Below are 24711 nucleotides of genomic sequence, written 5' to 3' on the forward strand. Positions count from 1 at the left end.
AGCAGTTGTTTTATTTATCTCCAAACGCTCAGTCTCCAAAAACCTTTTGATATATTGATCGAGGCTCTTCGCTATAAGACTGCCGTAAGGACTATCTGAGCTATGATGGTGGAGTCAACGTTTCGTCAGTCATTTCGTTAGCCAAGTCAAAGTACTTTCTGAACTTGTCTTTCTCAGCCTTGCGCTGGCGCCGGGATCGGTTAACCACGCCTATATACAGGCGACAATAATCCTGCCCGTGATGATAGAAAAATCACAAGAACCAGCTCTGGTACGTATTTATACTACAAATTATTATTATTACTAACCGCATTTCTAACCAACTTCAAAAAGGAGGAGGTTCTCAATTTGACGGTATTTCTTTTTATGATTGTTACCTCTAAGCTTTCGTATTCGGTGAACCATATAAGTCTTAAATTTGGCAAAAAGTATATGTGCGATAATTGGACGCTTAATTCAATATCATGCCAACCGATTTTGATGATTTTTTTATTGGAAAGGATATACTTCAAGGGTAGTTTGACGGGAGTTTGATTAAGTTGTAATTATAATAATCCATCACAAAGTAACAGGAATCCTCAATTCTTAGGAGCTAATTAATGATACTCGGCCGAATTTTTTAAATGCTATCCGGATATTTGAGTCATCTGATAATCAATGGAACTCCTTGACGGCTTACTTATTTTACTCTTATCAGTGGCAGAATTTCTGTCAGTAATCAATTTGCAATGCGCTGACGTTCGGCTCTCTTAAGTTGGCGGGGGGGTAACTAATTTTTTATTATTTTTTTTGGCGAGCTCTCTTAAGTTGGTGGGGGTAATTAATTTTTTATTATTTTTTTTTTGCAAATTCATTTTTTCTTTAAGTGTTCTTCAATGTTCGATCAAACATTTTTTTGTTCGATTTTTTTTTTAATTTTCAAAAATTAAATCTCAAATTAGCGCCAACTATAGATTTTTTCAATTTTTTTTATACTATCTCTTATGTTTTCGTCCAAAAAACATCTGTTCGGCCTAAATTACCTTTTAATTTAATTTTGAACTTTTTTTTTATCCCACGATAATTAATTTTTTCTGCTCATGCGCAGTAATCTTCGCCATAAGACTTGTCCACCACAAGAATTGTGAGTAAAACAAGCTTACATACAGTACAAATATGATTATTTTTATATCAAATACAGTGAAAATTATCCAATTTTATGACAGTTGGTTTATCACAAAAAATTAATATTTGGCGAAAACTTTCAATCTCCCGCTACACAACTTAAGATATCAGTTATAGTGCCACCTGACAATAACATAGTTAATTAATTACGGAAATACGCGCGTTTCACGCGCACGCGTGTGCGTGTGTGTGTGTGTGTGTGTGTGTGAGATTGAAAATTTCTTTAATATTTAAGTTTATTTTATTTGAGCCTTCATTTACAAAAATTTAAAGAAACTTCCAAGGATAAAGCAATTTTTAAATATTTCACTATCTAATTATTTTGCTTAGATAGGTAAGGTGAAGCTTAGGTAAGGGTGAATTAAAATTAACTCATTTTAAAAATTAATTAACGTGGGATAAAAAAGTTAATAATTAAATTAAAAGGTAATTAAGGCCGAACAGATGTTTTTTTGGACGAACACATAAAATATAGTTTCAAAGTATAAAAAAAATTTAAAAATCTATAGTTGGCGCTAACTTGAGATTTAATTTTTGAAAATTAAAAAATAAAAAACGAACAAAAAAAATTTAACAGACAAATTAGTTGGTGTACTTCAGATTCACTAAAATCAAAAAACTTTCCAAAATAATACAACACGCACTAAAAGGTACAAAAATAATAATTGCGTTTTCTTCTACAAATTATCTTAAAATTATTTTTAGAGTTCTCCTAAGTAAAATGAAATGATAAATATTAGACTACCTAAAATTCAATCAAATTATTACGACAATATGATGTAGTTACAATCATTATTATTTTTGGAGTCGGTGTCAGCCAAGGTACATTTGTAACTACATATAACATAGTTATATGTGAGATGTGCTTGAGTCGCACTTGTGCGACGTGACGAGGCGAGAGGTGAGAGCGGGAAATTTATTCACTTACATGAATAAATTGTAACTGTACCTTCATTGAGCCGTTTGTTTATATTTTTTGTTATTATTTGTGTCGCATCAAAGTGAACTAAAGAAATTCTCGCATATTTATTTGGTTATCATAAATCTGTTCGTCCTGTTGCTTTTATCTATTTTTTTAAGTATTGGATCTAATGGAAACCTGAAATAGATTATTTTGTTTATTATTTTACTAGACATTGTCCAACATCCTTACATCATGTTCCTTATTTTATTATCAATCACAGGAAAACATACAAATATCGTTCTAATTTCCGTTCTCCATACAAATATACGGTTGTAAATTATAAATACTAATAATAAATAGCTGCTGTGTGTTATTTTAATGAAATTGAATAAAATAAGGCTTAAAATAGATCAATATCCTATAACTTGGGTAAAACTATATCATGTTTTGGCAACATTTTGGTTGTCACTGTTTTATATTATGTTTATTTAGATTACGACAAATTTACAGAAAATAGGTGACTATGGATCAACAATTAATACTTTTGAAAAGAATATTTCTTATAAAATTTATTTGATACGAGCTTGTTACAAATTATATTGAAAACGTTAGGTGAAAAGCAATACTTATGTGTGGAAACTAACTCCTGGATTCACTACGCCTTTGGCGACCAGATACACAACACCCAACCATGGCCATATCTTTTAGAAGTTGAAAGGCATCCGTATCTCACACCAAATATGTTTTTAGTGTGTTGCTAAAACGCTTATTTCTAAAGTCGTTAATAAAAAAAAAATAAAAAAAACAACTTGACAACAATCAAATATGGCGTAATTTATTTAACGCACTTGTCATTTTATTGTGATGCGATGGTAATGTTTGCACTTTGTGCGAAAAGTATTTACAATTAGTCTCTTGGAGAATGGCTGATACTGGTCTACGTATGAATTTTGCCGCATTAAAGAGGGCAGACCGATATGCTAGAGAAATCATTGACAGTGCAACACACGTCGCACTATATACTTTCGAAGAAAATGAATGGGAAAAAACCAACATTGAAGGTGCTTTGTTTGTGTATAGCAGAAATGCAGAGCCATTTCACAGTTTAGTTATTATGAACAGGTTAAACACAAATAATTTAATTGAACCAGTTTCTAAAGGTATCGAGTTACAACTAAAAGAACCATTCTTGCTGTATAGAAACGCTAAGTGTAGAATTTATGGCATATGGTTTTATGATAAAGATGAATGTGTAAGAGTTGCTACTAAATTAAATTCTTTAGTTAAGGAGCCTGCGAAAAGCCCAAACGATGCTCCGTCAAGTACGGCCTACAATGCATCTAAATCTGCCCCAGCGCCTGTTGATATATTTAGTATGTTGAGTAAAGCCCAAGATGATTTCAATACCAATAAAGTACTTACAGCCAACAAAAATGATTCAACACCATCTCGGGCACCTGATATGGCTTCCCAGAGTGTAATGGACTTTTTTGCAAAAGCTGGGAGTGGGGCTGCAGCTCAAATGCCTCCAGTATCTTCACTACCATCTCCTGGTATATTTGGCCCCCATCCCAACGATTCGCGTGAAGCACCTTTGCTTCTACAGAGACTCATGAGTAATCCAGCACACTCAGTGGAACATATAGAGAAGCAACAACGGTCTGTTACTCCACAGGATAATCATTCTACAAATGGTAATATATCAACTGATCCAGTGATAAGGCAGAACAGTGCATTCCAGCTAAAATCTACTCCTGTTGATAAACAAAATTCTCAAATGATTTCTAATTTGAAAAATGTTCAACAACTTGAAAGACTTGATTTAAATGGTCCTAATCCACTAGAAAATGATCTAAATTTAATGAATATATCATCACCTAAGCGGACATCACCTTTAGCCACTTATTTGAATCAAATTCAAGATGGACATCCAAGTTCTTTTAATGGTGGGATTCTTGAAGACATGGGTATGGTATTGAATTCATATCCTAATCAGCCAAAGCCAGCACTGATGCCTCCAACCATGTTTACAGCGACAGCTGGCAGTGATGTCCAGTCCACTCCAGAGCCATTGACTAGAAATCAACTTCTACAAGCTTTCAATTATTTACTAAAACATGATGCTGATTTTGTAAATAAGTTACATGAAGCATATGTAAAATCTTTTTCAGAAAAGTCATTTTCAGTTTCATAAAATTATTGTTCAGTGATAACACAACTCTGGTGCATAAATGTACAGCTATAATATGAAGATGAAATCCTCGAAAATGTGTAGAACATCTAGTTTGTTAGCAACTTGTTTGAAATTAATATTTTATAATAAGTTTTAACCTTTGACTGTGTATTTAAATCTGTACAGAGAATTATTTTTGCGGCTCTACAAGTTTTGATTTGGACAAGTCACTAGATGATATCAGAAACTCTTGTGATACTAATTGGCTTTATGGAGTTGATACAGATGTTAAAACAAAGGCATAGAGTTGATTTGCTTCACAAGAATAATACTTATTATACCAATTGAATTAACATCTTTATCAGATTCCCTCTAAATATGTGATATGTATATCATAATAATTTTTGTCATTTAGTTGAAACACTCTTTGTTGCAATATAATCCAAGTTCAGTAAATGTGACATTGTAAAAGTATATAGTCTGTTGCAAATTGCAATTGATTTTGGGAGTTAAGGATGTCTTTTTGATGTAATGTGTTTAAGGATTATTTTCTTTTTTACTCTTCTTTGTTTTTCACTAAACATATTGTTAGTACTCTTCTGTTGCAGTACATTTGACACCAATAAGGCTATTATAACTGTTAGATATTAAATTACCAAAAGCTGCCATTAACCTTTTTGTTGGTTTGCTTTTTGTTCTGATTTAGAAGACACTGTAGACATACAACAAAACCTTTATATGAGTAGTTATTGTATTGTTTATAATTTTTTTTGGTTCAAAGTTCAGTTAGTAAGTTTTGGATTTGTCATAAGAAATGTTTCCCTATTTGAAACCAATGTCAATAGCGTGTATAACATCTTTCAGGTAACATTCCCATTTGCTTACAAAATTTTCCTATTCATATAATACAGAAATCACCACAAAAGCAATAATATTTCCTTTATTTGCTTAAAATTGTCTAATATCAATTATTTCAAAATATGATCGAAGAAAATCAATTAAAATATTTACATTGTCTTTAAAAACATTAACATAAGTCTTCAAAATTTTGTCATTCTTTGCTATTTTAAATGCCTAATTGAATATTCCAGTGAAACTTTTTTTTTGTTTATAAGGGATGTTTATCAAAAATCTAACTGACTGTTACTCAAAAAACATTTGCAAACATCAAATTAAATGGTTTAGAAGCACCTCCATTTATTTTATTTATAACCCATTCTAAAAAAAATAGGGGTATGAAATTACCATTTGGAGTGCTAAACGAAACCTCGTTGGTCGAGATTTCAAAATGCAACACTTCACATGACAGCTAGAACATTCAAGATTTAAAAAGTACAACAGTGTATTGGTAGCCGTTCCACGGTTTTATAGGTCTTTAAAAATAAAGTTCGAAAAAGAGTAATTTTTAGAATACGAGTTGCAGCATGGAATTTACAAAGCAGAAACCACCGTACCTATTATTGATGCTGTGTTTGAAGAGCATACGGCTATCGTAGGCACCGTACGTTACATACGTTTTTGGTTTAATCTTTTCACAAGGAAATTTCAACATGTAACGAAGAATCCCAAGGATGACCACTAAGGTAAATAATGATGAATCGATTGCCACTTATTGACCCATTTGAATCAAATCGGAAAAAATAAAAGAAAAGTGATGGTTTCGTGATCACTTCAAGTTGTAATTCACTACAACTTCCTCAGATGTGAACAAGCAATAACAGCGGATGAATATCGTAATGAACTTCGAACGAATAGGGAAACTTGCAGTGAGATAGCATCGACCCGTCAACCGATCTTCAACACTATTGCTTCATTACCTAACATCATACATACAGAACCTAGGTACCTACATTTAAAGCACTCTGACATCCTCCGTACATACTCGAAAGCCCCCAGGCCCCATTCGACTACCAGTTTTACCTGTTCAATCAAATAGAGATATAAAGTTTATTTGGCCTTGCCAGATTGGTCCTCGGCCATTTGGCCAAAAGTAAATACAGATACCGCGCGAGTTGAATGCAGTCGTTGCCTGAGGTAAAGAGCGGGAGCATTTCCCCCCGCTGTCCGCATGCCTCGCCTGGCACGGATGCAGTTATCGTACACTTAAATACCGTGTCATCGCGTTAATACTGAAGTAGATATCCCGTGGTATTTTTTTGAATTTAATTATGACTGATAAGAGTCCTTTTTTCCAAAAGAAACTAGTTTTTATTCATCACCAAGCACGAGAAATCGCGAAAAATATTTTAGACATTAGTGTGTTGAAAAAAGGCAGAACAAAAATTTGAGATTTAATTATTAGGTTATAATGTAAACTTTAATGTATTGTTTCAATTTATTCACACTCATGATTATGGTCATCAATTATTATAATTAGGTCACAGCCAGTAACGAACGCATATAAAACATGGAAGCAGTCTTGTCATACTATCTACCGTTGATTATTAGCGCCTCACTATACAGTAAACTATCACTGCATAAAATAAAGAGTGAAAATAATGTTGAACCTAGGTCGATATTAGAATGTGCTTTGTCATATTATCAATGTTTGTCAGATGTGGACGATGTATGAGCGGATCAGTAATGATAAAAGAAATGGATTATTGAACTACCTATACATATTAGCTAGATTAGAGTATACCTTCAAAAAAAGGCGTTTACTTTTCTAAAAGTCCGGAAACGCTTTTGTGATTCCTCTGGTGCTACAGGAGAATATGACCGGCAATGGTTTAATTTAATATATTTTTTAGTATATTTTTAAATAATAAATGAACTGTCAACTGAAAATTAATTAAAACACAAAACTTATAAACAAAATTTAAATGGTTAAAAAGATAAAAGTAATGTAAAAGATAAGTGTAAAACACTGAATATAATTTGTGATTTGAAATGACCCACTTTATTACAAGTAGGTATATAATTTATATTCCTTGAAAATCGTAAGTAAATTAAGTTTTAGGCGAGAAGAGCATATAAGCTGTTTCTTTTTACAATACATGGGTGCATACAAACTCTTGAAAAACTGATGCTGTGTGTTTTTCTAAGGAAATAAGTATGTCATTGAACAAAATCGTATTGCCATCGAGCCAAATAAATTATACTCCTCACACAATTTGGTACACGTGAATTTCTTATTGGATAAATATAAATTGTAAAAAATCTTGTTAGGTATCATTAGTAATCATTTCCATGTCTCTAATTGAAAAGCTGTTATCCATAATCTTTATGACTCGTGTGTACAAAAAAAGTGAAATAAGAAAGGCACAAGCTCGTACATATCTTTATATAGTGCACACGATAAAAGTGAACATTAGCAAAAAAACAGCGGAATACCATCCCACAAAATGGCAAAATTAAAACCAAATCTGTTTGTTATTAAATCAATATTTTAGTTCTGTAATAAAAAGTTAGTAATATGTGCTACTACCTACAATATACATAATGCCATCCTTCAAATAAAATATTTTTGTACCTATTACTTTATAACACATAAATGTATTTTAAATATTCTATTTATCTGCTTTTAAAATCCCGTCCGACCAGGACCGATTGTACTCGACTATCCGAACTGATCCGCGTGCCGGTACCTTCAGTTATAAGCTCTGCTCACTAACGGTAGAGTTATAGTTTTGTTAGTTATGTTTTATATGTGTTGACTGGTCACAGAACTATCGCATTCAACTTGCGCGTAAATCTGTAGCTAAGTATCTAGTGTGGAAAAGGCGCTACTACGAGGTAAGGCGCGCGAATAAGACAGCAATTAAGTACGAGTAGATTGTGATGTGCCTTAACTAATTGTTCTATCTATTATACAAATCCAACGCAGCTGCAAACTGAGTACGATAATCTTATTTTTATTTTTCAATATGTGTTAACTAAGTGATAATTCTGTTTGTAGGTACTAATTTCTCTTTATTCTGTGACAATAGGTAACTGCAGTCACCATTTGATTCAAACTCCTTAAATCATAGAACCATCACCTGAGACGACACGTTTTAGAGAAAATAAAACATAAAAAACTGACAAATAAAAAACCAAATCTTTTTAATCGATTTAATATGTCTATATTACACATCATTTTGAACATTGAACATTCAGTTGACAAATTCAGTAGGTAATATATTTGGTTTGTAATTACGTGTTAAATAAACTGTTAACAATGGATTATCTGTAAAAAGTCATCTGAATTAATTAGATCTTCAAACAATCGTATAAATTATGAACTCTCTTTACAAAAGTAGCATTTAAATTGATTCAGCACAAATAATTTCATACAAGACGAAGTCGGTAACGGTTATTACTAAATCAGATTAAGATGGGCCAGCATCCACACCAAATCGAAACTTCATCACCCCGGCCTATATACAAACCACATATGCGGTTCTCCCAAGGTTCGTCGTCAGCATCAAGCCCCATGCCTCTGCAGATCGTTGTCCAGCTTTATACCCATAATGAGATAATGAGAACAGCACAGTAGAATTTAGATTTTTGCATAAACAAGCGACTCCGTCAGTTCCTACCCCCCTCTCACATTCATTCGTCGGCGAAATATGTATTCAAGTCAGCAGTCCCACTTTCAAAAGGCTAAAAGGCCGGAATCCTCTCAGGAGCCAAAATAAGAAGGAAACCTAGCTTGCATAGCAGAAATGTCGTCAGCTTGGATGCCTCGTACAAAAACCAAGACAAGAATGGTGCCCCAACTAGTCTCCAACAGATCACGAACCAGGTCATCCAAACCAAGACGCTCCCGAATGGAACAGTGGCTATAAAGGCTAAGAAGAAGCCTATGTTGGCCCTCAAAGATCTCTTGATAAAAACTTTGACTTTTAAAGGCAGCTGCCCTCTACTGACAATTCTCTCATCTGCCACAACAATTTTCCCCAGGATTCTCGGGCATGCCTCCGAACCCGTTCCGAATCAAAAATTCCGAGCCAAAGCCAAGGGAGATTCCAACAATAGTACAAATACTCTCACCGTCCAAGTGAATCTGAAATGACTCATATTCGCAAGTGTAACCATTAGATCGAAATCACTAAGGAATTAGGCGTTCGTATCTCATCGAGCAAATTAATCTCACTTTTGTGAATCACCCTGTTTATAAACAGCAAAACTTTGATATGCTAAATAAAAACCTATATTACCTATGTACATTATTTGATATCGAATGTGAGATTTCAACTTATAAACGTTCCAAGCCTTAGAAAATCATAAACGTTTTTATAACTATATATACTATCGAGTTATTGATTTAGGTCCCTAGTAGTAGTACTAGGGACCTAAATCAATAACTCGACTAAAATAAGTCTGTTTAATAATTTTGAAGTGTGAGTAATAAGTTTGTTTAATAATTTTGAAGCACTCCAATAACAATTTTTTTTGAGATTATAATAGTTATACAACCACTTACTATTTTATTTGATATTAATAACGCATCGAAAAACGAAAGAGCAATGAAGTATAATCGAAAACAAACACTCATATTATGTGAAGTCGCAGGAGGGCGATTTTCGAGACGAGAGCTCGAAATCAAATGAGAGTATTCGAGATTTACTGTCAAAGCAGGGATTTCCTTATATGTATTTATTTTATTATTTATTCTTGCGTTTATGGGAAAATTATCATAAAAAATTGTGTTGTGTGACAGTAAATTTCGAACTTAAAGCTCAGATCGGCCTGTCTGTTTTACTATTAATCCCTGCGAGTTGAGAATTGGCATTGGCGGCCATTTTGGTGACGTCGGGTCCAGGCAGTAACCTGAAAATAGCTAATCAAAGGTTGCGTTTGCAAACGATTGGATACTGACTGTTTCTACGCGCGTCGGTGACAAAATAACAGCCTTTAGTTATCGCCTTAGATAATTTATAAGTCTAGATAGACTGTAACAGCTATGACTACGTCGAAAAAATAGCGGCGGACTGTTAGCGTCTATTTTCAGAAAACGCATGCACACTAAAACAAAGTGACTAGCGTATCGCGTGTCATGCAACAGCAAGAGGCTTTATCTAGATGTATTAATTATCTAAAGTTATTCAAATGTTCTTAATGACAGCTCAGATTATAACTTGAAAACTCACATTTATCATTTCGCAACTATTTAACACCTCAAAAGATTATTACTAGTAGAAAATATTTTTATCTTATACATATTTATTGTTGGTACGTAGTATTTACTAGTTAAGAAACGCATCGATTATATATTCGTTCTCCCAATGGTTCAGTTATTTGTATGTTAAGCTCGATTGTGAATTATAACTAAACCGCAATCATTTAATCAAAAGTCAAAACTAGAGTTACAAACTATAAGATGGTCGTGCAGCTGAAAGTGTAGGTCATTGAACTACATGTGAGCGTAACGGTGGCTTGATATTATATATTAGATTGGGTCCGAAAATGAAACTAGGCAGGAACAAATTCCCGTACTTTAAAGGTAATATTTACACAAATTAAATTTGTAAACCAAATTTACGAACGATGCGTGACACGAACCCGCTAAAATAACAAATTTTTTAGATTTTAAAGAGCGACATCTCGAGTCAATATCCTAATATGCAAATATTGGGGTTGAGCCCATATCAACTATAAAGTAGATCCTGTAGATGAAACCTGAGAGTTGAACTAAGACCTACCAAGATTTATGAAAGATACTCGAACGGTTGGCACAGTGGAAGGGTTCAAGTCCCGCATTGTTCATTTTTGTTTACGAATTTAATTTGTGTAATTAATCCCAAAAGTGAGGGTTATCACTTTAAAAAAATAGCAAATTGTTTAGGTATTACTTCTTTGACAGTAAATAATTGAAATTATCTTGCGTCAATATTAACAGAATGGTATGATTCGGATAATTTCAAACAATTAAAAATGGAACAACTAATAACTACTCCTGACCATTTTATTCCCGTAGTTCAAGGGCTTTCACTATACTGATTTTATAATGATGAAATTGCATTAAAAGTGCTATTTGTGTTAATAAAACTTGAAATCCACGTCTTTGAAAAGACGACACGAGGCTTCTTCAGGAGTTGTTGACCCGCCAAACGCTGGAATGAGAATGAAACTCAACTTGGAATGAATACTAAAGATCATTTATGCCATTCTAAGCAGCGATTAATTTCCGCAAAATTACGCCTTTTGGTTTAATTTACAAATACCTTTCCTATTAAATTTTTAATTTCTCTTGCAGCCTGCATTATTAATACTTTAATTCTCTATTCCAAGACCCATCCTATTATGTCGGCAGTACCTACTCTCTGAATGTTTTCGTCATGTTATACCATCGCGTGATTGTTATGTATAACGAGCCCCAAAAGAGAATATTACAACAAGACGCTTAATTGATGACCCATTATTTAACTTAATTTCCTTATAAGTTCAAGAGAACTTGGAACCACAAAGATTCGGGCGAGCGTTGACCTTATAACCCAATAGACTCCTAATAAATTCAATATTCGAAATGCAAACAATTCAGTCAACCGAGGTAAGCAGACGCGGGTTGCTGAATAGTCATTGGTCAAATAATAATCACAACATATCGTAATAAGTCAGTTTTCATCTTTCAAAATTAATTTGTGAAAGTTTTGTTTTTTATAAAGTTTTTATCATAAGAAATACGAATTCAATACTTATTTGTTATAAAAACACGAGAATTATTTATATTTGCGAAATTAAAATCATAGTTTTATTATCGTCACGTGACCGAAAACGCCGACCACCATTTTGTGACGTCACTATAGCAGAAGCCAGAAACAATATGTTTTTAGCAATACACAATCTATACGTTCTATGAAAGGTCATTTTTATTTTGATAAAAATCAATAAGGATTGCACTGGATAGCTGAGGTGTTTTTGTTTATGTTATTATGACGTCACGATCATGTCGGGTCCCATTTATACGCGGCTATTTATCGTTAAAATTTAAAACAATATCGTTTCATTAAAAATTCCAGTTAGCTATCGAATATAAACGATCTTTTTTGAACACATTTTAAAAAAATCGAAGAACAGACTGTTGGTCACATTCATAACAGTAAAGAATTGCTCCTGGCTACTGTTGATTTATAATATTGAAGTTATACTTCTTTAGGCGCGTTATGAAAACATGATGAGAGTGAAACTTTCGGATGAGCGATTTGACAATTAATTATTAAATAACGAATACGGCTGATTTGATTTTACCTTCGTTAGGCCAAAGAAGTACAACTTTTTGGGTGTATACATAAGTACACACACACTTTTTTTGTGTTTGTGATAACATGAAAGCATTCGCTCTCAAATTCGCTCTCAAATCAGCTGTCTGTTAGGGTTATAAGGGACAAGCATTGATACCCAATATTTCAGCCAGTGTGCACACATTAGCCAATTCTCACGGCAAGTGTGTCACTTAAGTTACAAATCAATAATATTTAAACTACGCATACATAATTTAAATCTATCATTATCATAAAGGTAACAGATACATTAAATATCTAACAATGGAAACAACATTATTTAAACGCACTGTCCATTACTGTATTAATATAATAGAAGAAATTATACTTTATTAGTCCGAATTCCAACAAACATTTCGGGGCAACATAATTTTACAAGTAAATAAAATCGAGGGTTCCGTACTAAAATAAAAATAAATGATAATTTAGAAAATATGTATGTATATAAGTACCTTAAACAGAATATAAGACAGCACAGGGCCTTCGAAATTAAACTAGAAATATTTCGGTACAGAACCATAAGATTATCCAAAATAGTATGAATTACAGGAAAGGTCTTTGTCCCAGCAGTGATATAAGATAACAACAGTTGTATTATATATTTAATTCTGAAACAATCTAGGCATAAAGTAAATAGACCTGTCCTGCAGTTGGTAAAAAATCCCTTAATCATGAATATGTCGTTTGTTGTGAATTTAAAAGTACCAAAACCAATGCTCGACCAGGGGTCTAAATAATGACTAATATATATATGACTCTTACAGAGCATTGTTCTTAAACAAACTACAGTTAATATTCGGTTTATTTTGTACAAAGTTCACTAGTATACACGTATACATCTATTGTCGACGCGAAAGCGTACACACCTCGCTTTATTACGTAGTTTTGCAGTCTGAGGATTAGATTAACGAACAAAAAAATCAAAGCCAATACACATGTCACACTAGCAAAGAAGACGTTAAAAAAGTAACGTCAGTGCAACAAGTAAATTATATGGGCCACACTCGAACAAAAATCATATATTTTTTCAAATCAGTTCTGTATTCAACGATAAGAATTATACAATAGATAATGAATAAGAATATTGTACTACGAACTGTCAAATTGACGTTTGTCAAAATGGCGTCAATAGTTCCTGATACCTGTACTATTGAAGTCTATTTAAATTATTCAATTTACAATAATCTTAGATAATTCATACGTCTAGATAGTCTCTTGCTGTTAGACAACCGATAAAACAGGCCTGGAATATTAGTTAAATGTGCGTGACAAACTACGTCTTACACCCTCGATTTGTATGACACTGTGTTCGTTTCACAGCTGTTATAGTCTATCTAGACGTATAAATGATCTGAGGATATAAAATATAGAAACATATGAAAGCCCTTACACATCAAAATTCCAGAAAATGAATCACCACTAAGTTAATTCATGAAGTGACAATTTTATGACATTTGATTTTAGTGTTAAAGTAAACTCGGCGGGTTTAGATTACTACATTTGCTATTACCGTAATAGCATTGGAAATCACTGTTTTGTATATTTTATAATATGTTACAAGCTACTTATGTGACACCTGAAGGCCTGGGTGACTCTATGTTTGGTAAGGCGTGTAGAGTCTCTTTTCACGGTAAAATTATTCTAATTTCAAATGAAAAACAAAATGGCTGTATCAACCACAGAATCCATTTTTTTTACATAATTCAATTTCATTTGATACAATAATATGTTAATGCATCATGCTATGATTTCAATTTCTTAAGACCAAATTTTTGTCATGAATACTACAAAATAATATGTATTAAATCGCTAAAACGTAATTTAAAAACAGTCCAATACATATACTATAACACTCATAAATTACTTAGAAAACCTACTATAGTCGTGTCACGTTATGACAAATGCATAAAAAGACAAAAACGACTTTAGGGTGTTTTTCAAACTACCCGCACCTACATACGTAGGTATTATTACTATATAAACCTATGTATATTACATACTAATCACTGTTTTATTTAAAACAAACTTAAAAAAATTATTCAACTACGTTATATCTATATTTATATTTGAATAAAAGCGCTAAGGGCCTAACAAGTGAAACAAAATAATAAATAGGATCCGGAAGCGCTTTCGCCTCGTTTATTTGTACAAAACACCGGCACTCATCTGGAAGAAATAAAATCAATAATTAAACAAGGGTAACATAGTTTTAAACATTTTCAAGTTTTCACAGATATTCATTACACGGAACATCCGCGGGTTTACTGAGTCAGGCAATACTCATACTATCGTAATCCTCTACAAAACTTGTAACAGGGTTTCAGTAAAAAATATTGCGTCACAACGGATTACTATGTCGTAGGTGATAATTAAGTTAAAGAGTAACATAAATTAACTTTTAATTACTAAAAAAATATTTTCAAAAACAAACACCCAGTTTCCTGTAGTTTCGTATTTCCCATACAGTTAATTAAACGCATATACTTGAAGATCAAAATTAATCGATCATAATGTCGAATCAAATTGGAAAATCTCTTTGACTACTGAATACTTTCTGTCTTATTCATTGTTGCGTTATATTCTATTCCTGCCTTAGGCTGAACATATACTAGGACAGTTTACTTCGAGTTTATCCATATTAAGTCTCGCTTGCCTACTTTGGCTTCCAAACAGTTTTATCACTTTTTTAGTGTTGGTGTTATTATGAATACCTAAGATAGAACGTTATAAGTAACCATGGAGTAGGTTAAATTTAACAAAGCATTACGCTTAAATAAAAGGTGTTGAGAAATGAGAATCTATGCATTTTAAGAATAATTAGGGGCTGTTCCACAATGTACAAGTAAAGAAGAAAAGTGTCACATACTAGATAAAAGTTCCACATATTGCGCCATTACACAGATTGCGTTTCACATTCACTTCACTGCTATGTTTAATTTGCTAATATAATATAAGTCATCGTTTCGTTTAACAAAATTAAAATATTAAATAAAAACTGTTAATGGTATGATTAATATAATAAGTATAATCTTAATGGCTTTTAATACAAATTTTTTAATGTTCTATTTTTTTGATAAATAAAAAAAACTGTACTGGAGAGCCCCCTCCCAAAGGCCAAGAGGCCAAATTCGAAGACTTTATGCATGATGGTGGTCGTGTGAGTTAGCAAGCCAGTTTACCTGTATAAATGTTGGTGAGACGGGCGGCAGTCGCTACCACAGCCGGTGGAGGTGCAGGTTCCTGGAGAGCACGGAGCGGACGTCGTGCGTGAACCGCAACGCATCCAGGACTGGCAGCAGGTTCAACAACGCCAGGTCCAGAGGATCCGAAAACCACGACTTTATTGGTATCGCGTTATCTGGTTACAAACGAACAATTCTACTTAATATTGTGATTATTAATGTTCTATTATCGCGGATCCTAGACATTAGTTATAGTTATTTATGCAACTGTTGTGTAATAAGGGGTATTTAAACACGAATGAGTGTTTTAATACCTAATTATCAACAGTTAACATACAAGACTTTATCTGCACCCATAATATCAACGATATAAAATATTCTGAAACAGTTAGATTACTGCCAACATTAAATAAGCCGAAGAGTGTTTTAATGAAAAAGGATGATGTAATGTTGTACTGAATTTCATTACAAGACCCGTTTGGATGATGTAATAGTTATTACGACATTGGGTGTTTTAATGTTGGCAATAAGCTAAGTGTTTTAGAATCTTTAATAGAGGATTTAAAGCATGGGTGTAGATAAATAATATTACGGGCAGGGGCGTGTATTGGTTTTCCAGCAAGGTAGGCATGAAGATCAAACTAGTTCTAGTTGGGCTTAGTCCGACAGCGTTAGGTTTTGAGGTCAAAATATTGAAGTTGTTTGTGTTTCGCGTATAGTTTCGGGAACAAACACGTTGTGGGTGATTTTGACCTTGGAGTTATCAGAAGAAAAATTCGTCAGTTTTACGATTTGAAAAAATAAAATACCAAGTGTCAGTAAGTTACTATCAAGTTTGAGACAGGATGGCATATTGAACTGTGGACTATTTAAGTGGGAATATTTAAGACAGCTTTTACACAAAATGGGCTACCGTTTCAAAAAATGCAAATCAAAGAGTCATCTCCTTATAGAGCAGCCTAATATTAGTGTGGCGGAAAAAATATCTTACACAGTCAGATTTTACAGAACGCAAAACCGCAACATATATTTTCTTGATGAAACATACATCAACGCCAGTCACCATGTCAGCAAATGTTGGCAATCATCGTCAGAACCCGGAATTCATGCTGATATTCGGAAAGGACGGCGATTAGTAATTCTCCACGCTGGGTGTCTAAATGCCTTAGTGGATAATGCATTGACTGTATTCAACTCAGATGCTAGAACCGGTGACTATCATGGAGATATGAGCGGACCTACTTTTTATAAGTGGGTAGATGAAAAGTTAAAAGATAAGTTGTTGCTGCCGAATTCTGTGGTTATAATGGACAACGCGTCTTACCACAGCGTTCAGGTTGAGAAGAAACCAACTATATCAAGCCTCAAAAGTGAAATGCAGAACTGGTTGCTACCCCATAATGTAGAGTTTTCAGGAACCATGACAAAGGCTCAACTGCATTTCTTATCAAAAATACACAAAAAGAACCCGTGTATAGAATTGACGAAGTCCTGAAAGCCACACTGTGTGCACGCCAAGTGCACACACTGTTCTGCGTTTACCTCCGTACCACCCAGATTTAAATCCAATTGAGTTGGTCTGGGCTGATATTAAAAACAACATAGCCCAAAACTATATCAATTCTGCTCTAGACGAAAAGATAATCTTATTGGATAAATTGTTTTCAGAAAAATAGCAGAGATGCGACGATCATGTCTAGAAAAATGAAAATGATTACTGGAGTCACGATAGTAGGTTCGATAATGTTATCGATTCATTCATAATAAATTTGCAAGACTCTGATTCAAGTTCCAGTGGCGAAGTGGAAGATAATGACGAAATGGAAGATGAAGTTGAAACATAATCTATGTCAGAATAACTTTCGTTAGAATAATTGTTTGTAAAATATATAAAAAATGTTCCATAAAACGAGTCCTGCTTTGAATTATAAGTTTAGTTCTTATTTATCACCTGCATATTTTTAATAAAATATGAGTATATTTGGGTTACATTTTAATCAACTAAGTAAGTATAATATATTACAGATAGATAGCCTCCGACCATCGTCCCGCCACAATTACTGCCTTAGAAATGCAAACTGATATCGTAAGATCTGTCCGACATGTATCGATCTCATGTGAACTCATGTACTTTTTACCTCGGCATACCTCAGGGAGTGCAGAGCACTAATGGCTACAATATAGTCCTCTGATGTTGCCAGAGAGTATGGGTGGGGATCATTAATGTACAATAAACACCTATACTCACAATCGCGCTCAAAACTTGTCTGAAGCAAAACTCTGCCTACGCGTCTAGTAGCCAGAGTTTTCGTTCAGTGTGTTTTGACCGCGCTTTGAGTACAACGCCACGCAAAAAGTGTTTAGTGAAAAACTGTCCAAATAACATCATATCCAAACTTAAAAATGATGTAGTGTCGTATTTCAGTTAAGTGCCAACGAAATACATCGCCGACGAATGTGGTTCGAAATGTCGGACCACAATCAAGGAGCTTCTAAGAGCGTACGTACAGATAGACTTTGAACATTACTGCCACTAAATAAGGTGTTAGTTTGAATGAATGTTTTAATGTTATCTGTTAATGTTAAACGTTAATACGTATACACAAAGGTACTCCGACATTTTTGACGATCTCTTAATAGGCTTTTGTGAGTCTAGATGTTTATAGGTACGTCAATCGTGACGGTAATCACTTATCATGTGAACCGTACACTAGTTTGTTCTTTTATTCAATAAAGAAAATAGCAAATTACCTGGAAAGTCCCGGTAGGCCCCCGGCGAGTTGTCCAATATAAACACCCTGTTTAGGTCGTCACATATTGACGACAAGTTTTTCGTGTACGAGCCATGTTCTGGCGTGCAGTGTTGTCTGTAAGATGAACAGTGATTATTAATTAATTTATCATTTTTAAATAAAACTCTTTTAAAGGATTAAAACGCGTGTAATTGTAACGGTTTTACATCAGATTTTTGCGTAAAAGTTACATTTTTATTTTAGTTAACCCGACGTTTCAAGACCTGGAGAGATCTGGAAATGTGTAACACTCGCGTTAATCAAAGAAAATACTAATTTATCATTCATTTATTCAAGCTTTACTCATTCGTCTTGTTTCTTAGACCTAAATCAATAAAGTGATTGATTTTATTTTAATTTGATAGGTCTGGCCACCTAACCGACACCTAACGCCTCCTCCCCACTATCGGGCGATGATCGTTACTTGTGTGATCGTCAGTCATCGGCAAATCGTTGATCATCGTGTAAGCATCCCACACGAACACGATCGTCCATGATCATTTATTAAGCTGCTGTCCTTCATGTGACAAGGACAAACAAGATGTTTATAGATGCTACCATTCGTTTAATTTCAGTATTTAATCATTTTCTCAATTTATTGTTTTTTTTTTTTGTATGAATTTAAAAGTTTCTTCATTTGACCACCCAGTAGTCATTGTATCGTACTCGCGCTATGTAAATAAAAGGAGAACAAAACAACTTCGATGCGAGCCCTAAAAGCCGACAAGTAACCGATCGCCGCGATCACTATGACGATGATCGGCGACTAGAAGCGAATAAGTCTTCGACACGATGCTCGCGTAATTACACGCGTTACCTTTAGATTGTGAAGAGGGCTAAAAGCCAGTTATGTTTTTACATCGATTGTTAGTAGTTAAGAACTTAAACATTGCAAAAGAAAAAATTCGACGAGTAATCGTACTCGTTTAAAACTGACATACCTACTTTATTTCACTTTTCAATCAAATCTACGCTAAAATACAAGTTCATATGTGTACATTATAAATAATGCCGTCATAATGTTGCGCTTATCGACTTATAGCTTATCAGTTTATTTTCAATATTATCACATCAACACATGCACTTATCATTGCAAATATTCTCTACTCCTTGATTACGATAAATTTATAGATGTTGCAAGCAAAATAATATTATGATCCTGTGACATCTTTACTCGAAGTGATTTGACCTGTGCCTACCTACGTCATACATCATTTTGTGATAGTACGTAACAATTCAGTTGACTTTATGGCCATGTCAATAACATCGATGCACCACATACTTCCTACTTCAACTATTTATTCGCATAATATATCAGTAAGCTTTAATTCGCTATAGAACAATATCTCTAAATGTAATAAATAGTAGGTTAGACACACCAAGCGACTAAAGCACTGTTGTTGTTATATGAAGAGCGCTAATTCGTCGAGATGTGTGTTTTTTTTTAATGGAAAAGTAGGACAAACGAGCGTACGGGTCACCTGGTGTTAAGTGATAACCGCCGCCCACATTCTCTTGCAACACCAGAGGAATCACAAGAGCGTTGCCGGCCTTTAAGGAATGTGTACGCGCTTTTTTAGTAGATAGTACCCATATCGTATCGACCCGGAAACACCGCACATGGAAGTTCATTCCACAGCTTTGTAGTACGTGGAAGAAATCTCCTTGAAAACCGCACTGTGGAAGACCGCCACACATCCAGATCCACAAATGGTGGGGATGATATCCTAACTTGTGGCGTTTCGTGCATAGGTGGAATCCGGCGGCAGGAATCAGGTGAAACTCGCTCTCCGTGATAAATGTGGCAGAAGACACAATGAAGCGATGTCTCTGTCAACGCCAATTGATCCATCCGTTCACAGAGCACTGGACATGTATGCCATTTTAAGATAAAAGTGAACTAGTCTGACTTGATTTCGTTAACTTTTATGCGCCAGTCTCTTAACCATTCTGAATCTTGATTAAGATTTTTTTTTGCAGTTTTGTAGAAGCACTTTCAGCTGTCGGTCGTCAACTGCAAGCACGGCGGTACCGTCTGCGAAAGTACCAGTCAGTACATCTTGCGTGTTTGGTAGATCATATGTGCATATTAGGTATAACATTGGACCCATCACACTACCTTGTGGGAACCCTGCTTTAATCGTACAAAGCTTTGAGGTGCTGTCGTCGTACTTGACGTAAAAATATCTTTCAGTTAGGTAAGACTTAATGAAAATATAATAATTCAGTCGCAAATTTTTCCGAATTTTATATAACAGTCCATCATGCCAAACTCGATCGAACACTTGTGACATGTCCAAAAAAGCGGAGGTGCAGTACAATTTGGGTTGAAAAGCATAATTAATTTTTTCCACAAGCCTATGAACCTGCTCAATCGTTCCATGGGCATGTCTAAAGCCAAACTGGTGTTCTTGTATAAACTTAACAGTTGTGATTTCTGGAAGTAAGCGATTGAGTACAAGAATTTCTAGAACCTTAGATGGAAACCTTGGGAGCAAACTGATCAGATGATGCGACTTAAAATAGAAGGATCTATACCAGGCTTTGGAATCAGTATGATTTCTGCCGTGGTGGTTCAAAATTTCTATTCAAACATGCGTTAAAAATTTGAGTGAGAAATACTAGTCCAACATCTGGTAGCTGCATTAAGAATTTGGCCGTAATTAAATTTTACCCAGGATGCTATACCTCAAAGAAATAAATAAATATGTGAGAGATCACCAATTTTCGATGAAATCCTTGTTGGCTGGATTTTACCAAACATCTTCAACAATCAACATCATATTACAACAATTTTACACAAAACCCTTATTTTATTATACATAGCCCTTCCTGATGAATCACTCAGTTCAGTAGTTGATTTTGTTGCAAACAGACAGATAGATGTGACCGGTGTATTTGTTTGATATGTAGGATTTTGTATGGCATTGTAAAATAAAACCCTTCTAACCTGTAAAACCGCCGTCGCAGAATCCCCCGCCCATTGTCAAGTTTGTCCGCAACTGCCGCACCATATATCTCCATTGACGCCGTGAAGACGACTAGCTCATACCACTGTGATACCTGGAAACGGTTGCCATCTGTACATTTCTTTTTTCTTTATTTACCTTTACACATGGATCTCACTTTATGGTTCTGAATGCATATAGCAGGGTTGGTTTAGCAATCTTTTGTCACAAGCTGAGGGAGAAGGCTGTTGTATTTGGTAGAGGTTTGGTCCCTGACTAAAACAATACCACTGGTGCTAAAAGGTAATGCAATGTTTTTGAGAAAATAATAAAAACTATTTTAACCTCAAAATGGATAAAACGATAGCAATATTACTGTGAGAGCAAAATGGCATACATAATTTTGTGTAAGTGCTATAAGAATGTAAGATCATGTCAAAGACTAGTGTCACAATCTATGGTATTTTTTTTTCCTAATAAAAACTTACAATTTGGTTCAAGTGAAAATAGTCATGAAAAACTTATGTCTGATAGTTAAATATTGATCAGTTGTCTTGTGAATTCGAGAATTTGACTCTCAAGAATTGACATATGTGTTTGTTTTTATAACAACCTAGAAAAGTGCTTAGAAGAAAGTGAGTTTACTTATTTATTGAGGGTGTCTATATGACGCCACTAGAAGAAATTAGGATGTAAAAGCAAGTGAAGCGAGCTTCAAACTTGAGTCATAGCCCAACTTGGATCAGGTTAGGTGGTTTTTTTTAATATGAGGCTTCTACTTTGCCTTGTAAGCAACTTTTATGTTTTGAGGTTAGGTCAAATATGGTGATTTACAAGAGAATGATGCATTTATCCTTTACATTTTCATGGGAGTGGTGTCCAGGGATAGAGGAGACTCCTCTTCTTCTTGCTATATGAATCTATATTTTTTACAATATAGCAGATTAATTTTATTTAATAGAGAAATTAAACTGCTTCTTTGTTATATATTTTGATCCTATACTAATTAGTTAAATTATCTTAGGGGGAGCAGCTTTTACACTGAATCTATAGTAGTTTGGATGTGCTCAAGGAGCCAGTCACCCTCGGTGGTACCCCTATCAGACCTATACCACCTTTAGTTCCCTTCCAGAGTATGAGAAGCGGCCCAGGCCTCCACCATCACTCTGGAAAAGCTGTCTGACAGACAGAATGCTTAGTTAGGTACTTTACTGGAGTAGTATATTTAAATAAGCAGCTTCAAAAAATGTGTTTAATTAGGCCTGTGATCTACCAGACTGGTACTACTTAGCATTATATGTTAATGTACACCACCACAGCACACAGGTAGAATGCAAACATGCTAAATATCATTATTCAATGACAGTGCAGTGCAAATGCAGTGCCAGCCTAGGCAAGTTGGTGAGCTGTGAGATTTAGTAGATGTGACACCCTAGGCAAGATTTCAAGAGAGTATAGTAGAGACTGCAAACACTTTTCACAATATGTGCAATAGTGATCCTATCACATTAAAAGGTGCTGTGGACTGGGACCTAGTAATATTGTGATGTGTTGTAGCAAAAGAACCAATAAGTGCTATGGTGCCACTTCCTGTGGCTAGATATATATCTTCTAGATCTGATAAGTCTGTTATTCAACTAAACCAATTTGGACAGACTATACATCATTTTTTTTTATGGAATAGGAGGACAAACAAGTGTACGGGTCACCTGGTCTTAAGTGATCACCGCCACCCACATTTCCCACCCACGCCGCACACTTGCAACACCAGAGGAATCACAAGAGTGTTGCCGGCGTTTAAGGAATGTGTACGCACTTTTTTTGAAGGCACCCATGTGGTATCGTCCCGGAAACACCGCACAGGGAAGCTCATTCCACAGTGTTGTAGTATGAGGAAGAAAGCTCCTTGAAAACCGCACTGTGGAGGATCATTGCAAAATTATGACAGATCTCCCTGTAGTCTAGGGCCTAGGCTATAAATCTTTGATCTTCAGGTTTAAAACAGAAAGGCCTTACTTTATACAGGTAAAAACATTTGCACATTAAATTAATAATATCTACAGAATTATGCTGTAAATATTTCTAATATAATAAACAACTTACTATGTCTAAAAAGTAGTCAACATGTGGTCGCTTATGCACAAAAAATCTAACAGGATGCTTATCTATTGTAACTTTGAGTACAAAATCAGGTGGAGTGCCGGGCTTCACAGTCGGCCGTAACATTGCATCATGGTGTGAATGTATTAATGTCTCATCCAAATCTAACACTAGCATCTTTCTTTTTACTAGACCTGGAACAATAATTTAAAATATAGTGATTTAGAAAGGGATGCCAAGTCAAAAAAGCCGGCCAGTCTGTCTGATGCTTTTAATATTTTCAGGATTATAATATATTATTAGCTGGGCTTGCATGTTTTAATATTTAGTCAAGCAGGAGGATACATACTTAATACCAGAAATTAATTCTGGTATTAAGTATGGCAGAAAACCTATTGAGATTAGAAATTAAAAGTTCAGGTAGATGTAGTAAACACATATATTTTAATCTAATGATTGTTATTAACTGAATATTTCTTAAGTAAACTCATATAATACACCTAACTTTATTATTAGTAACTTGGGCACCTTCTTGAGATTTGAAAAAAATCTTTCCATATTGTAACTGTTTTTCAGATAAAAATTTACCCACAATTTTCATTGCAGTTATTATTTGATGAAATAATTGAATGTATAAATTTCATAGTATACAAATATTTGATTTATATATATTTGAATATATATAAATTGAAATTAAATACTTACTCAGCCTGTGTCTAGATACTGGGGAGAGTGGGTATATCTCATATTTTACAGTCTGGTACTGAGCCAACTGAAAAAGCACACACCAAGTAAAACAAACATTATTATCATAGTGACCACAGCATTCTGTTTATATTTACCGCTCGATATTGCTTCCTAAACATGTAACAAAAACAACTCCATACTTTTGAAGCTAGGAGCATGAACGCGCGAAGGCCCATTTGCAATTGCTTCAGCATTTGAAATATTTACAAAAGAATAGCTATTAGCTATTTTACTATTACAGCTAATATTAAAATTAAAAATAAAGAGTCCAACGAGATCATTGACAGTGTAATTCAAAACGAATTCAAGGAAAATAGGAGCCGAAAACATCTAACCCGCCATGACATAATCGACCCAAGTTTCAAAACCATTGACATTTTTTTTTTGGTTCTGTTCGTCCATCTGGACAGGCAAAGGGGTCAAAAGCCCATACAGCCAAGTCTTCATTTTTATTTTTCTATTCTTCACGTTACACAGCTTGTTCAAAGTCAAGCTAA

At 34.4% G+C, this 24711-nt stretch overlaps 2 protein-coding genes across 2 annotated transcripts; one reads left to right on the forward strand and one right to left on the reverse strand.

Moving 5' to 3' along the window:
- Nucleotides 1-2891: 2891 nt before the first annotated feature.
- On the forward strand, nucleotides 2892-5431 carry LOC126972816 (mRNA-decapping enzyme 1A). Its single transcript, XM_050819893.1, has one exon. It carries the CDS (start codon nucleotides 2991-2993, stop codon nucleotides 4260-4262), a length of 1272 nt encoding a protein of 423 aa, XP_050675850.1. The 5' UTR covers nucleotides 2892-2990; the 3' UTR covers nucleotides 4263-5431.
- A 2849-nt stretch (nucleotides 5432-8280) lies between these two features.
- On the reverse strand, nucleotides 8281-24581 carry LOC126972861 (CTD nuclear envelope phosphatase 1 homolog). The gene is made up of 7 exons (XM_050819965.1): nucleotides 24310-24581; nucleotides 24173-24239; nucleotides 23471-23661; nucleotides 21370-21482; nucleotides 18379-18494; nucleotides 15625-15803; nucleotides 8281-14611 (listed from the first exon to the last, which is right to left on the reverse strand). Exons 1-6 carry the CDS (start codon nucleotides 24406-24408, stop codon nucleotides 15658-15660), a joined length of 732 nt encoding a protein of 243 aa, XP_050675922.1. The 5' UTR covers nucleotides 24409-24581; the 3' UTR covers nucleotides 8281-14611; nucleotides 15625-15657.
- Between the last annotated feature and the right edge of the window lie 130 nt (nucleotides 24582-24711).

The sequence above is a fragment of the Leptidea sinapis genome, chromosome 27 (assembly GCF_905404315.1).
Source record: "Leptidea sinapis chromosome 27, ilLepSina1.1, whole genome shotgun sequence".
NCBI lineage: Eukaryota > Metazoa > Arthropoda > Insecta > Lepidoptera > Pieridae > Leptidea > Leptidea sinapis.